Source organism: Lissotriton vulgaris, chromosome 6, assembly GCF_964263255.1.
Source record: "Lissotriton vulgaris chromosome 6, aLisVul1.2, whole genome shotgun sequence".
Classification (NCBI taxonomy): Eukaryota; Metazoa; Chordata; class Amphibia; order Caudata; family Salamandridae; genus Lissotriton; species Lissotriton vulgaris.
The window spans coordinates 1,525,011,913-1,525,035,744 of NC_141694.1; the positions used below are offsets into that span (position 1 = coordinate 1,525,011,913).

The following is a 23,832-nucleotide window of genomic DNA, read 5'->3' on the forward strand; positions in this document are numbered from 1 at the left end:
ATGTACAATCGGATTCCTCCAGCAGCGCACTCAGCGACGGGTGCATCCGTGATAGGGCTGAATCCACGACCAGGTTTAATTTTTCCACAAAGATGCGAAGCACACCAATTCCAGGTTTTTAAGCTTATTTTTTCAGCTTTCTCTGGCTACAACCAACGCGTTTCAATCCAGAAAGGCCGTGGCAAAGGTCTTGCTGGGCTGAAACATGTTGGTTGTAGCCAGAGAAAGCTGAAACAAGCTTAAAACCTGGAAATGGTGTGTTTCTCATCTTTGTGGAAAAAATTATATATACATATATCCAAACAACAAGTTTGCCCATTGTGAGGACACCCTCCCGGAAACTGACACCTCTTCCAGTGAGGACTGCAGCAACCTCTGCATGCCACTAAAATCTTAATGTCTTTGTCTTTACGTGTTTCAGATTTACTCCTTTATCATAAGTCGCACACTGAGCAACAAGCATCCATCATGGGATGAACACCTGCATTATATATATATATTGAAAATGTTTTATACTTACCTGTAAAAAAACTCACATTTAAAGGCATGCATGTAAACATCATAGTCATGGTAAAGACTTGTGTGGTCCTAGCTTGTTTGATGGGGTCAACTTGGTTGATGGTGTTGGTGATCCAGTTGCTCTCTGTTGCATCCATTGAAGGGTTACAATCATGTAATTGGGGTCAAACTGAGTGAATCCCTTAGCCCATAAAAAGTGTTTATCACGTGGTACAACCAACACTAGTCTGCTGCTTCTCGCCATGAGAACGACTGGTGTTGCAGCGTCTCCCTGAGGCAACAGGATCACTGGTGTAGCCAACCATTACTGTCATTATCAGTGCCATTACTTCAACGGGCTCGACCTGATGCTCCCTTTATATGACACACTGCAGTGCCATGCTCCCCTGTGGGTGGAAGAGTTACTCCAGAACCCATCTGTTTATGATTAACCAATGTCTTACCACAAACGGGCACTAGGTGGCACTGCAAAATTATGGTTTTGTCTTCTGTCCATCTGCCACATCAGACTCTCCAGTATCCAATATGGTTGTCAAACACTCTGGCACAGCCACGGTCTTATAGAAGCCACTCCTGAGTTATTTGTTAGCCTGCTTCTGCTTTTCCATAACGAAGGCAGCCTTTTCACTCACCATTATGACAGAATGAGCATAATGCAGGGCACAAGGTGAGTGAAATTGTCCTTTAACCCCTTCCATGCTCATGACGAGCTCGTCATGAGGCACACTGGAGCTGTGCTTATGACAAGGTGAGCTCGTCATGAAATAATGCCTTTCAAGCTTTTCCAGCACAGGACGGGAAAAGCCATAGCATGGAAGGTGTTAAACAGAATACTTCATCTCAGCTAGGTTATTTTGTTATTAACTTCTTTCTTTTAGTTTCGACCCAGGTGTTCTAATGTGTTTAATAATATTATATTGGGGAGTGTTAGACCTGGCATCATTGGCGTGAGTCTCCCTTCCATTTTGATGGATTTCCTACTCTGTTTTGATATGTTTTTGCTGGATTTATGCTTTGGGCACTGTGCCACTGCTAATCAGTGCCACAGTGCAAGTGCTCTCTATGTTAAATGCATGTATTAATTGCTTATTCCATAATTGGGTTATTTGATTTATCTGTCAGCCCCTAGTACAGTGCACCAGGTGTGCCCAGGGCTTGTAAATCAAATGCTGCTGGTGGGCTTGCAGCACTGGTTGTGCCACCCACAGAAGCAGCTTGTAAAGTGTATCTCAGGCCTGCCATTGCAAGGCCTGTGTGCAGTCTAGCACTGCCATGTCGACTTGACCAAGTGCACCCACTTGCCAGTCCCTAAACCTTCACTTTTCTTCATATTAGACACCCCTATGGTAGGCCCAAGGGCAGGGTGCATTATAAGTATAAGGTGGGACATGCTCTGATGTGTTTAGCATTTTCTAATAGTGAATTACAGCCATTTTCCTTTTTCACTATTGAAGGCTACCTGTTCTCCATAGGTTAGAAGGGGCAGTTAGATTATTACATTCTTATAATCCTAACTGACTCAGGGAACATGGTAGAAATTCGAACTCATAATAATAAAGTACATCTTTTAGTAAAGTTTATTTTAATATTCTGTGTTTGCAAATACCACTTTTAGAAAGTAGGTATTTTCTTTCCGAACCATATGAGCCTGCCTCTGCTGGGTTGTGTATTCCTTGTCTGGGTTTGTGATGTGGGTGGGCTGAATTTGCGTAGTCGCACTACACAAAATTCCGCGAAACGGTAAGAAATCTCTTCAAACCCACAGAAATTCTGCGAACAAGCGGGATTGCTTGTTCGTGAGGCTTTTTTCCTGTTGGCGGTTGCTTTTTGCATGCTCGGGGGGAAATATCTTGCAAACACGCATTTTGAGAACACGAACAAGCAAAAAATTTAGCGTTCTCCGCGTAATGCAAAACTACCCAAATTCTGCGAATTCTGCCAGCGGAACGGAATTTGCCGCCCAGGCCTAGTTTGTGAGTGACAGGGCTGGGGGATTCCAGGAGACAGGCTGGGGCAGCCCAGTGGTGAATAGAGAGATCTGCATCTAGATGGAAGGGAGAGTTGCACCTGGGACCAGAATAGGATTGGGCCTTCCCTCTACAATGCTGGCTCCACCCCCTGTGGCTTGTCTGATGTCTCTGTCCTGTGAAAGGAGAGGAGGAATCCTGTCAACAGAGTGCTCCAGAGCTGTATCTTCCCTCACCTGTGCTGGCTCCACCTCCTGTAGGATGACTGATGTCTCTGCCCTGCACAGTGAAAGGAAGAAGAGAGTCATGTAAACAAAGTGCTCAGGAACTGGTTTGGACTAGGCAGAGACCTCTCTGCCTTCAGAGAACACATGATTTTGGGGTATAAATATTGGAACCCTGATCCCAAGAAATCACTTCTGGAACAAGAAACCTTTCTGCCAAGGAGAAGAACCAAGGAAGCTGCAGGAGTTGTACTGCCCCTCTGCCAGTGTGCTGTTTGCTGGGTTGGCCTGCAGTTGTTGCTTCATTGCCAAGGGAAAGAAGAAGGAACTTTGTAAGGACTTTCATCTACAGAATATTCTCCAAGGGCTTGAACTGTGCTTGCCTCCTGCTGAAGTCTCAGGGACAAAAGACTTTACCTCCAGCTCCCCCCTGAATTTCCTTGCTGGGAATTCTAACTCCAGTCACTTGCGTGCCTCTGGGAGCTGCAAGCGCGATGCATCGAGAAGAAGTGTGTCGCCGCTGCAGCTGAAATCATCGCAACGCCGTAGAAGCGAGCCTTCGTCGCATCTCCCTGGAAGCATGTGTTCATCGAAGCTGTCTGCTGTCGCATCCCCAGAGAAGCGTGATGCCATCAAGAGAGTCGCCATCGCATCACTGGAGAAGCGTGTTGCAGAGCCTGTCGTGACTCCAAAGTACAGAGTTGTCGCACGGCTGCCAGGGCGTCATCGCATCATCATCGCATTGCCGCATCAAGGGCGCCATCTTCTCGCATCACAACTGGATCATCGCATCACATCAAGGCGCCATCTTGCGCACCGCATCGGGCCCGCATGCCGAGAATCTCCGCATCTCCTGCACACTGGTAAGGCTCAGGACGAGTCCCCTACTCTGCGCAACCATTGAGGAAGGACGCAACTGTTCCCCCCGGGTCACGGAACCGACGCATCTCCCCTTTGGCGAGCTTTTTGTTCACTTTTTGGTACGCATCCAGGTACTTTATTGAGAACTTTGTCGCATTTACCAACAACTTGAACTGAGAGACTTTAATCATCTTTTAAGTAATCTTAAGTATAGTATTGTGGATTTTTGTCGTTTGTGGTCTTGTGTTTAAGTCTATATAAAGAATACTTATTTTTATAAAACCTGTGCTGTGTCCATCTATAGTATTTTCACTGTATTACTGTGTATATTCACAAATGCTTAACACACTTCCTCTGAGATAAGCCTGTCTGCTCGTGCCAAGCAACCAAGGGGGTGAGCAGGGGTTATTAAGAAGTGTAATTTCCTTATCCTGACTTAGAAGTAAGGGTCCCTATTTGGACAAAGGTGAATACCATTGCAAACTAGAGACCCCCAGGGAGTTAACTCCTGCTGGTGTTTAAATCTTCTCTGAACCCTTCTTTTATGATTTGGTTATGTTTTTCGTGGATCCGATAGTGTTTTCTGAACCAGAATGCCATGAAAATGTCAAACTTTGTCTAAAATTACAGCTTGTAATCACATTTCTCTGAGGGAAAGGTCTGTGATCTGCAGGGATCCTCAAAATTCCTACCATCCAGTGTTGCCACACTCCTCCAGTGCCCCATGCTTGGGTGCTGGAAATTGGGTTACTGGTTGAAGGGGGTAAGACCCTACTCAAGCATCAACCACAATCTCTATCAGGGTGAAACACCAACAAACCTCAAATCAACCTGTCCTTAATGCTCTGGTAGCTTGGCCCAAGAGCAGCCAGGCTTATATTAGAGCAAATGTGTAAAATTTGTAAGCAGCACTTCAAACAGTAATGATTTGATTTGAAATATAAACAGCTCAGCAAATGCCCATAGGTATGAAGGCGCTTTAGTCAGAACAGCACTCTCAATCCAGTGGTCAAGCATATGCAAGACCAGGAAGAGAAACATCCTATACCATGTGTACAGCCAGGTCTTTAATGCCTTTCTAAAACGCAAATGTCCTTTGACTGAAGTCAAGGACTGAGAGAGCGAGTTCCAGATTCTGGCCAAAGCAACTGAAAAATATCTGCTAAAAAAGTTAAAACACAACACAAGAAAAATAACACACTAATTTAGGGAAATATAGTAAAATGTAAAAAAAAATTTGAAACCTAAATGAGACAAATCCAATCAGTAGAACCAGAGATGGGCAATTGTAAAGATTTCAGGTAAGTAAAATGACTAAAAGCACAATGCACAACATGCAATCTTCTGGTTGTGCGAGACTAGGTAGAAGTCCAATATTCAATCCAACTATGATGGAATGTGGGTCTGATGCGGGGACCAAGTTAGTCCAGCTGAAAGAGTTACCTTCAAAGTCCAGCACATTCCGTTCATGGTAGGAGGAATCGTGAGGAGCAGGGAGGGCATCACGGGTGGTCGTCGCTGTAGCATGAAGATCCTGCCGGGCATAGATGATGGTCATTGATGGAGGTTCGTACTGCTGGTCAATGGAAGCTGTCTGTGGTGTTACGCGAAGCGCAGATCTCATACTGCCAAACTTTGTTGTAGGTCGGAGTAGCTCGAAGAGTCAGGTTTACCAGAGAACTCTGTGTTGGCATGCAGCACGAGCTGGAAGATCTTGGCAGGAATAACCCAAGAGCTCAAAACTTCAGACTTTCAACTTTTCTGTGGAGAGGAGATCCACTGATGGCACACCTAGGGTCCAGGACCTGAGGGGCACGTTTGGATGTCAGGAACTCACTCCAGTAGAGCCCAGCATGGCTCAAGTAGCTCAATTTGCAGGTCCAGTCAGCAGGTTATCTGGGCAGTTGCAGGGAGCCTCTGGAGATTGCTAATTCCCTATAGCTAAAAACAAGAGGTCAGTCAGCTAACTCTTGGAGTTACTTGAGCCTGGGATGAAGGGCGAAGGTCGAGTCTTCCTTCTCAGCAAGCAGAATAGCAAGCAGCACACCATCAAAGCAGTACGGGAAACTGAGTGGCAGTTCTTCTGTCAGTAAAGCAGCACAGCAGTCCAACTTCTGTAGTATCCATGGATCCAGGAGGGGTCTGATGATTTATTCTATGGGTTCAATATTTATACCTGTTGCCCAGTTTGAAGTAGGAGAAGGTTCTGGAGGTTTCCCCCCTCCAGAGTTGTTTAGAATTTCCCTCCTCCCTAACCTGGCCCCAGCCTATCTGGGTTCATAATAGACTAGTGTCAAACCCTTTGTCAGGGTGCCCAGGCAGAGCGATTGTGATGGGCTAGTGTGGTATATGGCAGCTCCTCCCCTCATGAAGTAAGAAATAGCCCAACCTATGCTCCTTTATCTCACTGTCCAGGAGCAATGCACAAACCTACTGCCAGCGGCACCTAGTCATGTGATCCAGGAATCAGACTACAGGCACCAAATGGTTGGAACAGGAAAATGGCAACTCTCTAAATGTGGCTTTTCAGAATTGTGACTTAAAATCCAAATTTACCATTAAAGAGGGGTTTGAATTACAGTTCTTTAGACCCCAAACTTGACATTCCAACCTGCTCCCAATGGAACGTTATCATTTATTAAATGTAATAAGATAACCCTATGCAATCCTATGAGAGAGGTAGGCCTGTAGTAGTGAAAAACAAATGTAAGCATTTTTTAATACCAGTACATGGAAATGTTACGAGTATATGTCCAACTTTTGAAATACACAGCACACTGAACTCGGTGCAGTTTAGGGCCTATGGTAGGGGTGAATTATATGTAATAAAAATGAAGGTTTTGGCCTGGAAAAAGGTTTATTTTGCCAGGCCACATGGCGGTTTAAAACTGCACACACAGGCTGCAATGGCAGGAATATGACATATTTAAAGTGCTGCTTCAGTTGGTGGCACAATCATTGCTGCAGGCTCACTAGTAGCATTTACAGTGCTGGGCATATATAGTACTACTTTACTAGGGTAAATTGAATGTGCCAATTGGGTGAAAGGGAGACAGGATCCCATGTGAAGCTTTTTTTGGTTGGGTTAACACTTTCAATTCTTTCCTACGCCTCTCCAGCTATGTATCTGAGGAAAAAATTCCCTTTTTGGATCCCATGTTCCATCTGGAGGAGGGCGGCAGACTGAGCTTGACAGCATACAAACATACCACGGATTTTAACAGTCTTCCCATCCTAATGCATTAAAGGATAACCTCTCCTATTGGCAGTCCTTGTGATTGCGCGGCAACGGCAATTCCATACATGACTACGACACACAGGCAGCATTAGTATCTGAGAACCTGGTAAACCTGGACTACCCCCAAACTGTATTAGAAAAAAATGAACAACAATAGAGATGCCCTCCTTCAACACCATAGGAGGCCACCAGATGACATACTTACTTGCGTAACCACATTCACTCCTGATTCTAACAGGATAAGCAAGATAATCAAAAAAGCACTGGCATATCCTACAGACTAGAGACCTCACCATGCCAAACATACTTCCAATATTAAAGACATACTGGTACCCACAAAACCTCCGACAACCAAAACCTTGAACAGAGATAACTTTGGGCACTGTCCCCAGAGGGGGCTAATTTTCCCTGCGGTTCATGCATAGTCTGGGGTCTTACCACTACCACAAAAGAGGTCAACGAGCCGGCAGTGGCATCATTGATGGTGCATTTTCTTCTGTTGCAGCACAAAACACACAGTTCCTAGTACTGGTGACTGATGAACTGGACGTCTTTGCTGCTCCTGAAACTTCTTGAACAGGGCGCAAGCTCTAACTCAAGCCCTTGGAGAAACACTGGAACATAAGTTGCAGAAAGTGCAGTCCTTTCACTGCCCAAGACAGTAGCAACTACTGCAGGCCAACACAGCAAAGCAAACAGCAAAGTGGTAGTCCCTCTTCACAGCTTCTCCAGCTCTCCTTCTTGGTCGGTTCCTTAGTCGAACGAGTTCAAAAGTTCTGGGGTCAGGACCCCTATATTTTTACTACTTTCCCTTTGAAGTTTTAGGCAGAACGTCTCTGAGTTCAATAAAAACCATTTCGGTCCTTCCTGGTCCAACTTCACTACAGCGGGTGAAGACAACATTGTGCAGAGCAGACACATCCTATCCAGGTACTAGTGAAAGCTCCTCCCACCACTCTAAATGAGTCTCCCAGGAAAGGCAGGACACACCTCAATCCCTCTTGTGACTGTCTAGTGTGAATGCACAGCTAAAGCTCCTGTCACTCCAAAACCAGACGGTGAATACACAACCAGGCAGAGGCACACAGGATGGCTAAGCTAGAAATTCCCACTTTCTAAAAGTAGCATTTTCTAGCACACAATTCAAAAACCTCCTTTACTAAAAGATGTTAATAAATTCGGATTTCAGAGAGCTTAAACTCCATTTCTCCATCTTGTCCCAATGAAATGTTATACTGGAAAAGAAATGGCCGAATTTCACTATAAGAACATGTAAGACACACTACAACATGTCCTTCCTTTCACCTGCACTGCACCCTACCCACATGGCTACCTTGTGTCTACCCTAGGGGCGCCTTATATGTAGGAATAGGGAAAGTTAGGGCCTGATAAGTGGGTGGTTGACATGGCAGTAAAAACTGCACACAGACACTGAAGTGGCAGGTCTGAGACACCTCTTCGAGGCTACTTTTTTGGATGGCACAACCAGTTCTGCAGGCCCACTAGTAGCATTTGATATACATGTTCTGGGTGCACACAGTGCACTGTACTAGAGACTTATTATTAAATCAAATATACCAATCATAGAAAACCAACAATAACACAACGTACACTAAGAGCACTTGACCTTTAGCACTGAATAGCAGTGAAAAAGTGTGCAGAGACATTAAACCAACAAAAACAAAGTCCAGCATACCATCAAAAACAGAAGGTCAGATGGCAAAAAGACAAGGCAACCGCCAAAAGATGGCAGTTCAAACAGGTACCGAACACTGGGTAGATTAGAATCCTTGGGTCATGATGAATTGCCCCTAGATCCTTACTGACTTTTTTGAGGCAAGAAACATGTCAACCTTTTAAACCTTTCTGCCATCCAGAGATCATTGTCTCTACTGGGAGCCACCACTTTCTTAATTGGACAAACAGACTCACAGATTAAAATCCAACCCAGAGAATTGCTTATACTTTTTTAAATCACATTTGTCATGCACAAACTACAATTCACCAATCTACATTCTGGGCCTTGCACTTCACATACAGCGGTGGGACTAAATATCGCCAATAAAAAGGCCCCTCGAAGGTGCCGATTAGGCATTGCAGTGTCGGCTTGACAAGGAGCAAAGTCCTATGATGAAGCATGGCACCCATATGGGTGTGTGAGGGACCTAGTTCCTAAAGAGACTGTCCCTCCACCTCCAGGTCCTCCTTCTATGACCTGACTATTTCTCTCCTTCCTCCCCCCCGGAACTGCATAGCCTGTATTGCTAGGAGTCATAAAGCCCTAAAGGGAAAAAGTGACAAAACAGAATGTGGTGAAAGGTTTACCCATCCAAGTTCTGCTCCCCATTACTACCCTTGGGCAAGAGACACTCTTTATACCACGCTGGTAAGGGACAATAAGAAGGCGGTATAAGCAACTCTCTGGGAGCCCTCATGACTAACCTTCGCCCAAATAAATCCATATTTCTTTGTGTTTATCATGAGGTGGAGATGCTGTCAGCCCAGTGCAGGTGGGAGTATATAGAAAGCCTGTTGTGGCCTTTAGAGTAGGGTGCAGCCTGATGCAGACTAATAGCCTCCACTCAATTCTCTTTTATAAATGTAAACCCTTTGGTGTCTACGGGTTTTTCTGCACCCTGGGGTGGGCAGATATGGGGTAAACACCCCAATCTGCCCCCAGATGACTGGGAGGCCTGTACGGCAGGGGAATATGCCCAATGCCTGGGCCAGCTCACCCCCTCTCCTTTTCTTTTTTCTTTTTCCCTCCCCAGTGATGGTAGATAGTGAGTAAACCCATGGTTCTGAACCCCAGGGGGTACAGAAAGACTTTTGTGGCTTTTGAGGGGAGTATTGCCCAATTATAGGTCATACCACCGACGCCCCATTCTTTTTATAAAGACAAAATGCATGATGTCTGATGTGTTTTTTGAACCCATGAGTAGACAGATTGGGGAGAAATCCTGCAATCTGCCCCCCAGGAGGACAGAACAACGGTTCGGCCTTTAGGGGTATGAGTACGCATGAGGCCTGACCATTCCAGTCCCCACCCCATTTCTTTAACATAAATATAAAAATCCCTTTGTCTCGAGCAAGCTTGCTGGCATCCTGTGGATGGCATATAAGGGTTAAATTGCCAAAGCTGCCCCTAAGTTTAACCCCTCCAGGCAATGTAACTTGGGGTTACACCTCTCAATCTGTTTCCTCCCAAGGTCAGAAAGAATGTTGGGGCCACTAGGGGTACAGAAAAGTAACCCACCCCAATCTGCCCCCAGAGAGACAGAAAGACTCTAGGGGCTTTGAGATTACAGCCCGATGCTTGGGCGGGTCGGGCCACACTCCACTTCTTTTGTATATATACATGAAGATTCCTGACTCCTGGTCTCTAGTGGACTTTCTGCCCCTCTATCTAAGGCAGATAAGAGATAAGGCAATCTTCCTCTCAGGGAACAGAAAGACTGTTGATGCCTTCAGGGGTGAGGGTCCGGTCTGATGCCAGGGCGAGCCATTCCTAGTTGTTTCTTTCTTTTAAAAAAAAGCTGGGTCTATTGGGCATTTTGGTGCCCACAGTGAGGGGCACATTGGGGGTAGCTCCCGATTGTCCTACCCAAGGTGGTAGAAAAACTGAATATGACCTATATTGGGGCAGAGTTCACCTGGCCAACCCTGAATGGCTGCTCCCCACCCCAAGAGCCATCCCTGGTGGGCAGTGGTTGGATCCCTGCTTGGGGTTCGCCCTCCTGCTGCAATCCCCATTACAAGGACCACTAGTGAGAGGTACCATTGGGAAGGGGACATTATCCCCTTCCTAACAGTATCCTTCCAATCTTGATTGGTGCTTGGGAAGCTTAAAAAAGCCCCCAAAACACTGATCACAGTGCAAATAACTGCAGCCTGAAGACTACTGATTTTGAACCTGTTATTAAATTCCAACAGAAGTGTTACTGGAAAAGGATATTTTGTAAGCGTAAATACGATAAATAAAAATAACGCAATCCTAGGTAACATAGTCCAAGTTTAAAAAAGCAAAAGAGCTTTAAAGCAACAATTATCCCATCGTAAATCAGCAGAATGAACCTGCACAAATCTTTGAGTCATAAAAATAAAAGCTATGCAAACGCTATGGTCCTCATTCCAGGTTGCTCGGTACTAGGAGTAAGTTACATTGCATGCAATGTTGCCATTACCTTGCCATAAATCCTCCCCAGTAACATGCAATTACAAGTTAAAACCCCATTGAGAGGGAAATTACCATGTGGGGCTGGGTTTTCCTATTGAACTGTGTCGGAAGTCCCACTTCTTTGGGATTTAACCCATACATTTACCAGCTGCACTAAGCAGGTGGTAAATGTGTGCGTGGTCCCATAGGAAGCAGTGAGTGAGTGAGAATGGAGGGTGATTAGGGGAGGGAAAGGGTTTCTGGCAGCAGAGCATTGTATGCGCCCCTGTGTCAGGGAAGGAGGCTTAGCTGTTGCTGAAGTCAAAGCCTCCTGCAGTTTTTTAGGTCGAGCATTCAAGACCTCTTGTATATACTTTAGGTTATACTTATATGTGTATGTATTTTGTGGGCTCTGGAGATCAGCCCTAGGACTTATCTGCTTCCGCTTAGGGAATTTTGTTTTCTGTTCAACTGCCATTTTTTAAGTGTTGTGATAGAAAACGACCAGCAGAGGTCAATAAAATACCAGTATTGCTTTCTGCTGAAGGACTTCCTTTTTAAAAAAAAATTCTGGCAACTACCTCTTTTTAATTTTCTTGATAGAAAATGACCAGCAGAGGCCAGTAAAATACCAGAATCACTTTAGCATTCTCTAGATTCCGGTCCATAGAGATTGTCTTCCACCAGCACCCATAGACAATAATATTTTTTTCAAATCTTGTATTTTCAGTGATATGATCACCGATGGCCCTGATTTTATATTAAAAACTGAGTTTTGGATCATACCATTTCCCGCTGAAAGGCAATATTTCTCTCCATGTGTTCCCATACCTGGCGTGTCACCAGCTTGGTGCATACTTTTCCTCCATGTTAAAGAACAGTAGATGTTTCAGCACCCAGGCTAATGTGCTGCATTGCTAAATACATATAAGGTCCCAAAGGCGAGACCGATTGCATTGCAATTGCTTATATTGTGCGAAATTACTAACGCATAGTAAAATCGAGCCTGGTTCTCTCCCACCCTGCAAAACCAGGAGTGGGGAAACTGACCCACCTGCAATTAAGCGGAGCACAATTGATGAGGTAAGTCTGCTCTGTCCGACTCGTAACGGTGGCTAGAGGTAAACAGGTAATTCCGTTCTTTCAATGAACACACCAACTGGGCTCCACAATATCGCATCTAAGGATGCAAGTGATGAAAATCGGCTTTCATGGATTTTGCAATCTAAATCAAAACAGTGAAACATGGCGTGGCTACGACATGTCGCTTAGTTTGCGCGTTAACATTAATCATGTTTTCTGTTTATTTAAAAACGCACGCAATGCCCAAAATTGTTACAGAAAGAAATGTGATGTTATGGTTGAAGAGCGTCGTCAATTGCTGAGCTGCCGTGTGTGCCTTGGAGCCCTCTCATTCTGTGTTTATTGCCTTTTCTCTACAGCATGTATCGTTTATTCTCAGCAGACAGGAAGCGGATAGAAACCGCACTCGAGTCATGCAATCTTCCATCTGGCAGGGTAAGCACGTGGGACTCTTCCACTCATGTTCTCTATTGTCGTGGTCGTGACGTTGCATGTGTTCAATACAGAAACCACAAAACAGGAAATGGTTTGGGCATGTTGGTTTGCTGTTGTTGTGGGTTCCGCCGGTGTATTAATAGATACCCATCTGTTCCTCTTCCACCCTTGCCGTGAGAAAGAACATGGATCACATTCATGGATTTGCAAAGAATTCTTGAAGCAGGTTTGCCAGCACGATTTACGCCATACCCTTTCAAAAATGGCAAGGCGGCTTACCAGATGTACTTCAACACATAATCAAGTGCATTTGCCACCATCTTTCTAGGACATATTTTAGTAGTTTTTTTTTCTCTTTTTCGGCTTTATAGAGAGCGTAATTTATAATTCTTCAACGTTATAGTCTGATGCATCAGAATTTATTGCTTAGCAAAGTCTGTAATTTCAGAGTTAACTATGAAGTCATTATATGTGATTCACTATATCCTAATGGAATCTGCATTACACTTATTTTGATTTAGTCACATCGGTAAATTCGTCCTAACAAATGACAGAATGATAAACATCAATTTATTCACGAAAAGGTTATTTTAACCTATTGGTCTGTCTGAGCTAGAAATGTAAAAATTAAAACACTAAAGATTCTCAAAGCTTGAGAAAGGAATTAAAACGTTTTAATCACCACTTATTTTGAGAACTCTAGACCAGATAGCCCTAAAGATTCATCCCTATCCCTTAACCCATATACATGTTTTTTCTTCGAATGGCATTTAAAGAACGTGTGGTGTACTGCTTCACAACTTACATTGAAAGATATAGACCTACTAATTTAGGGGCAGATTTATGTTAACTGGCGCATCCCCAGGGATGCGCCAGTTAACTTGCGCCACAGTGCGCCACAGCTCCGCCACCCACGGTGCGCCGCATTTATAATGCGGCTCACCATGGTGCAAAAACGGCACAGATGCGTGACGCATCTGTGCCGGAAATGTGGCGCATTGCTGGAGTTGCGTCGCAAGCGCGACGCAGCTCCAGCAAGGCTCGGGGGTGCCCCATCTTCACAATGCCGCGTCAAGACCTACGCCCAGGGATTTGACGTAACATTGCCCTGAAAGTGACTGAGTGAAATCTCATAGATTTCACTCAGCCACTTTCAGGAGGCGTTCCTGCGCAGGAACACCCCCCCCCAGCGCCGGAACGCCTCCTTATGGCGCAGTGCTTTACAACGTGACGCATCTCCTAGATGCGTCACGTTGTAAATAGGGCGCATTGCTTGCGCCGCAGTTGCGCCAAATAAAATGACGCAATTGCGGCGCAAAGAGGCACAACGGCCTCATAAATCTGCCCCCAAATAGGCTGTACTTTTCAGTGGTTGCAGTCACTGTTACACTGTTTCAGCTTTTCTAGGTGTTATGAAGGCCCAGCCATGAAGCTTTGACACTGCAGCCGCAGGCTGAGCCTAAGTCAATGGTCTGGAAAGTCTTTGGATGCAAAGTCACACATGCAGAGTTAATGTGTAAGCATTATTAGCAATCTGATGGCAATGGCATACCCATCTAAATTCTGAACCAAGGTGCATAATGAAACATTTATACGTCGATGCTCTATAAAAATCACCTTGTTTGAGATTGGCATTTCTAAATGTGTTTCATGTTGTGTTATAAAGCACAAATCATGTCGTTTCCACTCTGCCTCTTTAGAATCTTTTGTACAGATATGCTTAAACAAGAGTTAATAGGTCTAAGGTAGTGACAGTCAGCCAGAATTTAAGGTTGTCCTCATATCCATTGTTGTTCATTTTCTAAGGCAACAGAAAGCTTATTTAAGAAGCTCACTTTTATAACTTTTCTGAGGAGTAGGTTTGATGGATTGAGAGCATTAAATACCCCTGTACCCTAACGTTATGTTGATCGGTTGTGTTTATCAAAGTTATCCCCCCAGTATGAAGTGAGGAGCAGCATTTAAAGATATTTAGTTTTAGGCAGCACCAAGATTTCATCCATCAATCTCTTTCATTGGGGTGCATTTGAAATGGTGGAGGATAGGAGACGAGGGCAGATGGAAGGTTTGAAGCACAGTTGTTGAGGTGGGAAGAGGAAAGGAAAGTGAAAATGTGTAGTGCACAGTGTACATTGGAGGGCAGGACCGGATGGTATATTGTTTTTTGTTAGTACTTGCAATGTGCATATTATATTCATAATTTACTCTAGTCATGGCATTCAGGACAAGAACCTGAGAACAGATGGGAACATAAAATCGTGGTCCCTGTTCTCAATGACAACAAGCCCTCTTTTTTCTCAGAGAAGCAATAGACTGCACTCAGTCTCCTACTGCAACTGCACTGCCTGTGGATGTAGCATGTATCATCTCTCTCCCTGTCTCTCTCTGTAATCAACACATTTACAGCAAAGTCCAGAGCTGATCGCTTTGTTGGAATGAGACATGCCTGTTGGTCCCTCCATATACAGCTGCCTTAAGGTCTTAGGAACCTACGGCTTTTCATAGGACAGAGATGGCAGGAATTCAAGGAGAAATCCTCGCTAGAAACCAAGGTGATGGCACAATGACAATGTCGCAGCCCATAGCGGCTGGCTAAGTCTTCCAGAGTTCTTGGCCTACTTCATGATTGCTTTGTCCTGTAAAGCCTTGCTGGTCTTAACCTACCAAGCACTTAGTCCATTGAATGTTGTGGCAGTACTTGGGGGCATGTGTAGGCCACAAGGTGCAGAATTCCCTCAATTTCAGTCTAGTTTTACATAGGCAGGTAGTGACCAATGATGCAAATCTCAGATGAAAGATAGATAGAGCTTAAAGGCTTTGACTTGCTGAATCAGAACCTAAAGAACTGAAGGATAGGTGAGGCAATAGTGGGGCGACTTTGTTTCCTAGACACTGTTCATCTGATGCCACAACATAATTGCTAGGTGGCCAAGATTCTTCCTTCCCTATTTGAAATGCAATTGAATCATTGCAGGTGTGGCCTAATAGAAACCCATAGTTCATCTTGTTACCGATAACAGAACTGAAAAGGGCTGGTGCATAAGGAAGGGGAGCAGTAACTATAAGGAGGTAGTTAACCTCCTAATGAGAGTGATTCTGCCTATAAAAAGAGAATTGAACACTTTGAGATGTGGATGGGAATTACATGTGTGGGGTAACAGAGAATTTCAGGCATCTTCCTAATCCATCAAAGAAGACAGATAGATACTTTTGTTCCTTATGCTATGTTATGTTTGTGGCTTGTAATGCCCTCAGTGTGGAGGGAACTTCAGGTAGAGGTGATGCTGAAAAATTAATCAAGGGGTAACAGTGAAAGGAATTAGATCCTGATAATGAGATCAACACCAGTAGGTTATTTTGTTATTTTCACAAATATTTGTTCATGAGTTGGTGGCACACCCTTTTGACTTAGGCCTGACACTAAGGCCCCAATTTACTAAACTTTGATACAGCACAGCACAACAAGGGAAGTTGCTGTGGTGCATAGCGTCAAAGGGAGAGAGCAAAAACGCACCATACAAAGCAAGAGATTGTGCAGTTCTGCTCTCTCGTAGTGTTAACGCACGTCTGGCTGCCTAGTGTGTTTTGTTCAGGATAGTTTTTGTGCAGTAAGAGATATCTTCCTGCACAAAAACAATCCCAAGAGGCGTATTCCTCTTTTTGTGTGTGCTTAAGAATGCAGCACACATGCAGAGTAAGTAATGAAGAGAAATACAAATATTTCTCCTTGTTATGCCGGCCCCGGATAGACACACCGTTTTGGTACAAATCCATGTTGACTGACGTTAGTAAACATGGTTTTGCGCCAAAATACATAGGTGGGTGCTTGGGAAGGCCCATGCTCACCTTATGTAACCTCTCCCCGAAGCATGGTATTGCAAGGCAGAGCTATTCCATGCAAAGCCACGCAAAAATTGATGTGCGTGGCTTAGTAAATCCCAGCATGGATTTTACTTCAGGGCTGTGCCACAATAATTAGGCAACCCAATGAAAAATCTTAATAAAGCTGTGCCTGAATTTTCAGGACTGAAAGGCAACTACCTCATGTATTTTTGGTTGCTCACAATTTTTACTACCTCAAGTATTTTGTTTGCTCACAATTATCACTATTACCTTTACTACCTCATGTATTTTTGGTTGCTCACAATTTTTACTACCTCATGTATTTTGTTTGCTCACAATTGTCACTATTACCTTATGTAAGTAACGTATGCTTTTGTAATCTGCTCTTTTGTAATGTTTCTCATTATGTTTCATTTCTGTTCCTAATGTGAAGCGCTCTGACGCCTTCGGGTAAAGTCCGCGCTATATAAAAATGCATAAATAAAATAAAATAAATAAATACTTCTGAAAGAGATCTTTATGAATCGGGGCCTTGACAGGAACCAGGGCATGGGAATGAGGTGGAAGTCATTTGATGAATTATACTTCCAACTGAACGAAGCAGAATACTCCTCTGTCCCCAAAGCAGGTTCTACACACTCGGACTTAATGTTTTTCTTCGAGGCATGGAATGGCCAGTTTTGTGTGCTGCTGTGTTCACATTTTATAAATAAATGTCCTGCTGGAGAACAGTGGCAACGACCCTTACCCACTAGGATTGTAGTCTGCTCCGACACCTACAGCTTACTGAAAGATGTGCATGTGCCAATCTTCTACATTTCTAACGAACCATTATTATAAGTAGCTTTATGAATTTTCTACTGTATTATGATATGTGATGTTGCTTAATTAGGTGTGCTATGAGGTTCTTGTTTAATTATTCACAGTTTGCCTTCAATTTAACTAAACCATACAAAAAACGAAGACCATCCTTAAAAAAATGAAACAATAACGTGCAAACCTAGATGGTCAATGAAAATAAATGCAATTAAACGTATATGAAAGCACTCTACAACAAATTAGATGAAACTAGAGTAAACCACATGTACACCATCACTTGTCCACTTATTTTCAGTGCAACAGTCTGGCACATACATAGTTTGCTGCAACCTTGAGGTGTCCTTGGGTTAGGGGGGTGTTTAGTATGTCACATGGTCATTGACATACTTTGCTCAGATAATAATGGAATAATTATACTGTGCGATAGATCCTGCAGAAGGAGGTAATTACCATACCATGATACTTGTCTCAGTTTTAAAGTCACAGAGCAAAGATAGTATAGTTTCCTTGCTGATGCCACAACTGGACTTTGAAGTTCAGAAAAGGGGGAGCAACACCAGCCTTAGCATCATGGAAGAAAACCTGACTTTGGATGTCACCCATTCGGTGGTATTGTAGAATAGACACAGGGCCCAATTCACCAAGGTAAACTTAGACCTGAAGCTCAGTGGCCATGTGTGATTGGCTTTTGGAATGACATCTCATTTGAGGCAATTAGGCTAGAATTGTTTATCAGATCTGCATCAAGATGTCCTTGGCTGCTTATCTAAATTTTCAATATCATGCCTCTCAGGCAGCTCCAGGTATATTGGAAAGGGGCGACCACTCGGTCCCCCCGAACGTATGGCGGAGTGCCTCGATCCCCCCGGGAAGCCTTTTTGGGCGGGAGGCGCGTCTCGGCTGGTATGCCCGAAGCGGCGTAGCCGGGGCGCGCCCTTTCCCGCCCTAGAGTGGGCTGGCCTAGACACCGACGTAGCCAGCTCCGCCCTAGGGGCCGGCAGGGGCGGGTTCTCGCCCGCCCTGAAGACGGATAAAAAGAGACGCAAGACCAGAAGACGTCCTCTTGTTCTTGTGCTCCGAAGCTGCACCTCCTCGCTACACGTGAGCTCGGGACAGAACGAAGAGCCAATTTTGAGCGTTTTGATCTTTTTCTTTGTCTTCTAGATACTTCGTCGGAGAGATGCCCAAGAAAGGCGCAAAAAGAATGACGACTGAGCAGATGGTTCGGGCCCTCTTTAAGGATATGTCCGACATAAAGAAACGGTTGGCGGAGCGAGATGGGGACGAGGGTTCGGCCCCTCCGCCGGCTGGAGGGAGACCTAAGAGGCCGAGAAAGGTTCCAGCCGGTGGGGACGTCCCGGTTCCCTCTGCCCCTCTCGAGGCGCCGACCCCAGTACCGATGGAGGGGAATCCAATCCCCGTTGTCGTCACCCCGACATCCAAGGAAGACATGCCCCCCGAGCTGGCAGCACAGCTAGCAGCATGGTTGGGGGATAGTGGTGATGGCGCCACGGCTGCCGAGGCACAGGCGCTGATAAAAGGGCTTCGTGAGAAGAAAGAGGCAGCTAGAGTGGCTGCGCCGTTGGCGGGGATAGACAAGCCGCAAGCGGCAGAACCTGCGTCCGGTTCAGGTAAGCGGCCATTGCCGATTGCAAGGGACGAGTCAGCACCCTCTCGTAGAGAGAGATTGGGACAACATGTGCCTTTAGCTATAAAGGAAAAGATCTGGGCGGGAGAGTACGTGAATATTTTTTCCCTGCTTGTTGATCATTATGATGTGGAGCATGTGAAAAGTCAGAAGGACTTAATGCATCCGAGTGTTTGGCGCGCAAAAATGGCCGCCTTTAAGGTAAATGAGAACATTGGCAACTGGGGCAATGCATGGGGTATTTTCACATCGATTTTGGGGGAACGTAGGCCCGAGTTGGTTCCTGAGTTTCCTGTTTACCAATCACGGATTATGGGTTACTCGACAGCGTATCAAGGTAACCATTGGTTTTGTTATGACAATCTGTTCAGGAAAGAAAAGGAACATAACAAGAGTTTGACTTGGGATTGTTACGATTCTTTAACATGGGACAAAATGAAAGAATCGGGAATGTTAAGAATGCCATTGGTCGGGAGCAATGTTGTTGATTACTCCCGCCAAAATGTGGGGACGCCCTTTCGACCGAGTACGAGCACCGACGACCAGTCGAGGCCCGCAGGCAATACAGGGAGAAAGGGTTTCTGTTTTAATTTCAACAAGGGGAAATGTACCAGGCCTCCGGGATCGTGTAAATTCAAACATGAGTGTAGTACGTGTGGGTCGTCCCATCCTGAGTCATCGTGCAGAGCCAGAACGGGTGAGAATGGGGGTAAGGGAGGCACCAAACAGGTCTAAGCTAGGCCGAGGGGCGCCTTTACCAACCCCGATTGATACCTTGGCAATGATTCCCTGGCTCAGCGAATACCCGGATCGTACTTCTGCCGGGGTGCTACGGAACGGTTTTACACATGGTTTCCGCATCCCGGTAGGGGACTTTCAGGGTGTAGGGACGTGCAAAAATCAACTTTCCGTTTTACAACATACATCTGTAGTGCAAGAAAAAATTCAGAAAGAGGTTAGCCGGGGACGGGTCGCCGGCCCGTTTAGTGAACCCCCGGTACCGGATTTCGTTTGTTCTCCGTTAGGGGTGGTCCCCAAGAAGGACCCGGGTGAGTTTCGTTTGATCCATAATCTGTCTGCTCCACAAGGTCTTTCGGTGAACGACGCAATTGATCCAGAAGTTTGTTCGGTGCGATACGCATCTTTTGATGAGGCGGTAGCCATCTTGAATCGCCTGGGGCACGGGACGTTGATGGCGAAATCTGATATCGAGTCAGCGTTCCGGTTGCTCCCGGTACACCCAGACGATCAGCGTCTTCTGGGATTCGGGTTCCAGGGGTCATTTTACATGGATAGGTGTATGCCAATGGGATGCTCTATATCATGTGCTTACTTTGAGCAATTCAGTACTTTCCTGCAATGGGTGTTCACTAAGACAACGGGTTTCCGAAATGTAATGCACTACCTTGACGACTTTCTGTTCCTTGGCCCCGCCGGTAGTCCCGAATGTGCCCAGGCCTTAGCCGAATTCTGTGTGTTAATGGGTCATCTTGGCGTGCCATTGGCACCGGGTAAAACTATGGGTCCCACGACTTGCCTCGAGTTTTTGGGGATCGAGTTGGACTCAAGGGAGGGGTGCTTCCGTTTACCAGCTAGCAAAGTGTCGAAATTCAGGGCAGCCCTCCAAGTATGTTTAAATGCATCCAAAGTTACACTGCATCAGTTGCAACAGTTAGTGGGAAAGTTGAACTTTGCCTTGAGGGTGATACCAATGGCTCGCCCCTTTTCCCGCTCAATTGCCCAAGCGATGGTTGGCCTAAAAGAGGGTCATCACCGCACAAGGTTATCGGCTGAGGTCCGCCAGGACATGCGGATTTGGTTAGCATTCTTGGCGGACTTCAATGGCCGAATCGTCTGGAACAAGCCAGCCATGTCCTCCGATGAGCTTGGGCTATGGACAGATTCAGCAGGAAGCGTAGGTTTTGGCGCCATCTTCGGCACAAAATGGTCGGCACAAAAGTGGCCCCTATGGTGGCACGAGAAGGGGCTGACAAGTAACATCGCTTTCCTTGAATTATTTCCCATTCTGGTGGCCCTGAGAACCTGGCCGGAAGGGTTCAGAGATCATTCTGTTGTGTTCTGGTCCGACAATATGACCGTGGTAGAATGCATCAATAGTCAGGCAGCCCGTTGTAAATTGATTTTGAGGCTGCTCAAAGAAATTGTCTTACTGTGTATGCAACTGAACGTGGTATTCAGAGCAAAACATGTCCCAGGGGTGATGAATCAGGCTGCTGATGCACTGTCTCGTTTTCACATGCAGGCTTTCTCGGGTTTCCTTCCTTCAGCGGACCCGGAGCCGGCACCCTTCCCCGAAGCTCTCTGGTCTCTCGGTGGCCCGAACTTCGTCACCTCGTGGGAGAGAGTCTAGCACCCAGGACAAGGAAGGCATATGAAGGGGCGTTCCAGGCCTATTTAGCCTTTTTGGGGGCAGAGAGAGGGGGACTTTGGGGTCAGGAAGAGTTGGTAGTACTTTTTCTGATGTCCTTACGTAGGGCTGGGAAGTCGGTGGCTACGGCCCAAAGGCATCGTGCCGCCATTTCCTTTGTTGCCAGGGCCCATGGCATCCTGGACCCAACAGCGTCTTTCACGGTACAGAAAGCGCTGCGTGGGTGGCAACGTCTAGAGGGTCGCAGAGTAGACGTAAGACGACCGATAGGTCTAGACAGGTTGTCCCAGTTACTGACCACACTCCCTAACACATGCTCGTCCCCGTTCGAGACCTGTTTGTTCCGGACTGCATTTACGCTGGCATTTCACGGGGCTATGAGAGTTAGTGAGCTAGTTGCAAGGAACAAACAGGATGTGACGGGGGGCTTGTGCAGGGAACGTGTTCAGATCAGGGGTGATGCGATGATTGTCTCCTTTCTCAGGTCCAAGACTGACCAGGATGGGAGAGGGGACTGCACGATCATTCGCAGGAACCCCGAGTCATCCATGTGTCCGGTACAGTGCTTAGAAGATTACCTAGCACGAAGGGTGGCATCTTGGGGGGGGACATTGTTGAGGCATGCAGACGCCACCCCGCTGACGAGGTTTCAGTTTCAGCGGGTGCTTGCAATGGCCATTGCCGCAGCGGGCTTGGACCCGGGCGAATTTGGGACCCATTCCTTTCGAATAGGGGCTGCCACTGAAGCTACAGCCAGGGGTCTTAATGTAGAACAAGTGAAACGTGTGGGGCGCTGGTCCTCCAATTGTTATAAGAGGTACGTGCGATTGCACATGTTGTGAAGCTGTAATCATGTACTCACGCTTCTTGTCTTTTGTTTGTTTTCAGTTGCGCAAGCCTACGCGGCAGGGCGGACTGTGCAGTCGACCCAACACCAGGCCAGCGGTCGCACGTCACCGGCTGTGAGGAAGGAGGTGTGGGTCGTGGGCCACTCATACGTGAGACGGGCCGCAGACGTATTCAAAGCAGGTGACATGATTCACGTACCTGGGGAATACGGGTACAGAGTGTCCTTCTACGGAAGGGGCGGTCTCTGTATTGACCAGTTTCAGAAGTTTTTTGAGGGTTTGCTAGAGCGGATGAGGTCACCGCCGTCCATAGTCATAGTGCATGTGGGGGGCAATGATTTGGTCACCACCGGTAGACGACTTCTCCTGGAGGCTATGCTTTCCACGGTAAGTTGGTTAGCAAGGAGAGTTCCGGGGTGCATAATTGCGTGGTCTCATATGATCCCACGAAAAGTGTGGCGGGGGGCTATCTCGATCCCTGCTTTGAATCATTCCGTTAGAAAATTGAATAACAAAGTGAGTAGGTTGTTCCGTTCCAAGACATTGCATTCGATCTCGCATAGTTGTATTAATGATGACAGTATGTATTTGGAGGATGGGGTGCATTTGTCGAGGGTGGGGAATGAGTTACTCATAGGAGACTTCCTAGCTTGGTTAAAATCATTAAGACATGACCTTTAGGTAGGAGTTTTGTGGGGGGTCCGGATAGCCGGTCAACTATCCGGACCTGTGGCGGTAAGGTCATGATCGGTGAGCACTAATTGGTAGATCCCTATGAGTGGGCGTCACCCAACACGGATGGGAGCGCTCGGGAGAGGTGGCCATTGGCCCCTCAGTGGGGAGGCGGTCCCGTCTAAGGGCGGGTCGCCGGAAGTAAAGGAAAGGCGGTCAAGGCCCCTTCCTTTGTAGGAGGGGTTACAGCCCCCTCCTGTGGAATTTCCCGGGGCCAGTGTCATCTGCGACGGCAGATGCGGTAAGTTGTGTGGGGTGGGGGGAGGTCCACGATACCTTCTAGATACCACACACAAGTCTTCGAACGACCTTTAAATGGCGTCGAGTCTTAAGTGCCCCCGTCAAGTCAAGGGAAATTGTTAGTAGTTGCACTTGAGGTAAGCCTCGGTGCTGTCGCCCCTCCCAAGTGGGAGGGGTAAGTCTGGTTAGGGATCTTGACACCGGTTATGACCTTGCCGTTGGCCCTTAAACGTTAGGATGTACAATTTCAGTGTTTCTAGAGAATGTTTTGTAGGATGCTAGTTCGGCTAGGAGAACCTCTGTATTAGAGAATATGTTAAGGTTAGCCAAACATCGCAATGTGATAATGAAATTGTACATAACATGAAACGTTTAATGTTTAATTTTTTGTTTTAATAAATACGGCCGGGGAGGGTCACTCCCTCCCCTCATCCAAAAACTTCAAGAACTGTTTCCGGTTTCCCTCCTTTTGGGGATTGTGTTGAGAGGGGGTGGCGGGTATCTCAGCCATATGGAAAGGGGCGACCACTCGGTCCCCCCGAACGTATGGCGGAGTGCCTCGATCCCCCCGGGAAGCCTTTTTGGGCGGGAGGCGCGTCTCGGCTGGTATGCCCGAAGCGGCGTAGCCGGGGCGCGCCCTTTCCCGCCCTAGAGTGGGCTGGCCTAGACACCGACGTAGCCAGCTCCGCCCTAGGGGCCGGCAGGGGCGGGTTCTCGCCCGCCCTGAAGACGGATAAAAAGAGACGCAAGACCAGAAGACGTCCTCTTGTTCTTGTGCTCCGAAGCTGCACCTCCTCGCTACACGTGAGCTCGGGACAGAACGAAGAGCC

At 46.4% G+C, this 23,832-nt stretch overlaps 1 protein-coding gene across 3 annotated transcripts in view; it reads left to right on the forward strand.

The window, feature by feature from the left end:
- Window positions 1–23,832, forward strand: part of PLCB1 (phospholipase C beta 1) — a 2,298,721-nt gene that overhangs the window by 1,139,660 nt on the left and 1,135,229 nt on the right. For all 3 annotated transcript variants that reach the window (XM_086927697.1, XM_086927698.1, XM_086927696.1), the window contains exon 7: window positions 12,408–12,483. In XM_086927697.1, coding sequence (XP_086783823.1) covers window positions 12,408–12,483 — 76 coding nt within the window. The remainder of the gene's footprint in view (window positions 1–12,407; window positions 12,484–23,832) is intronic.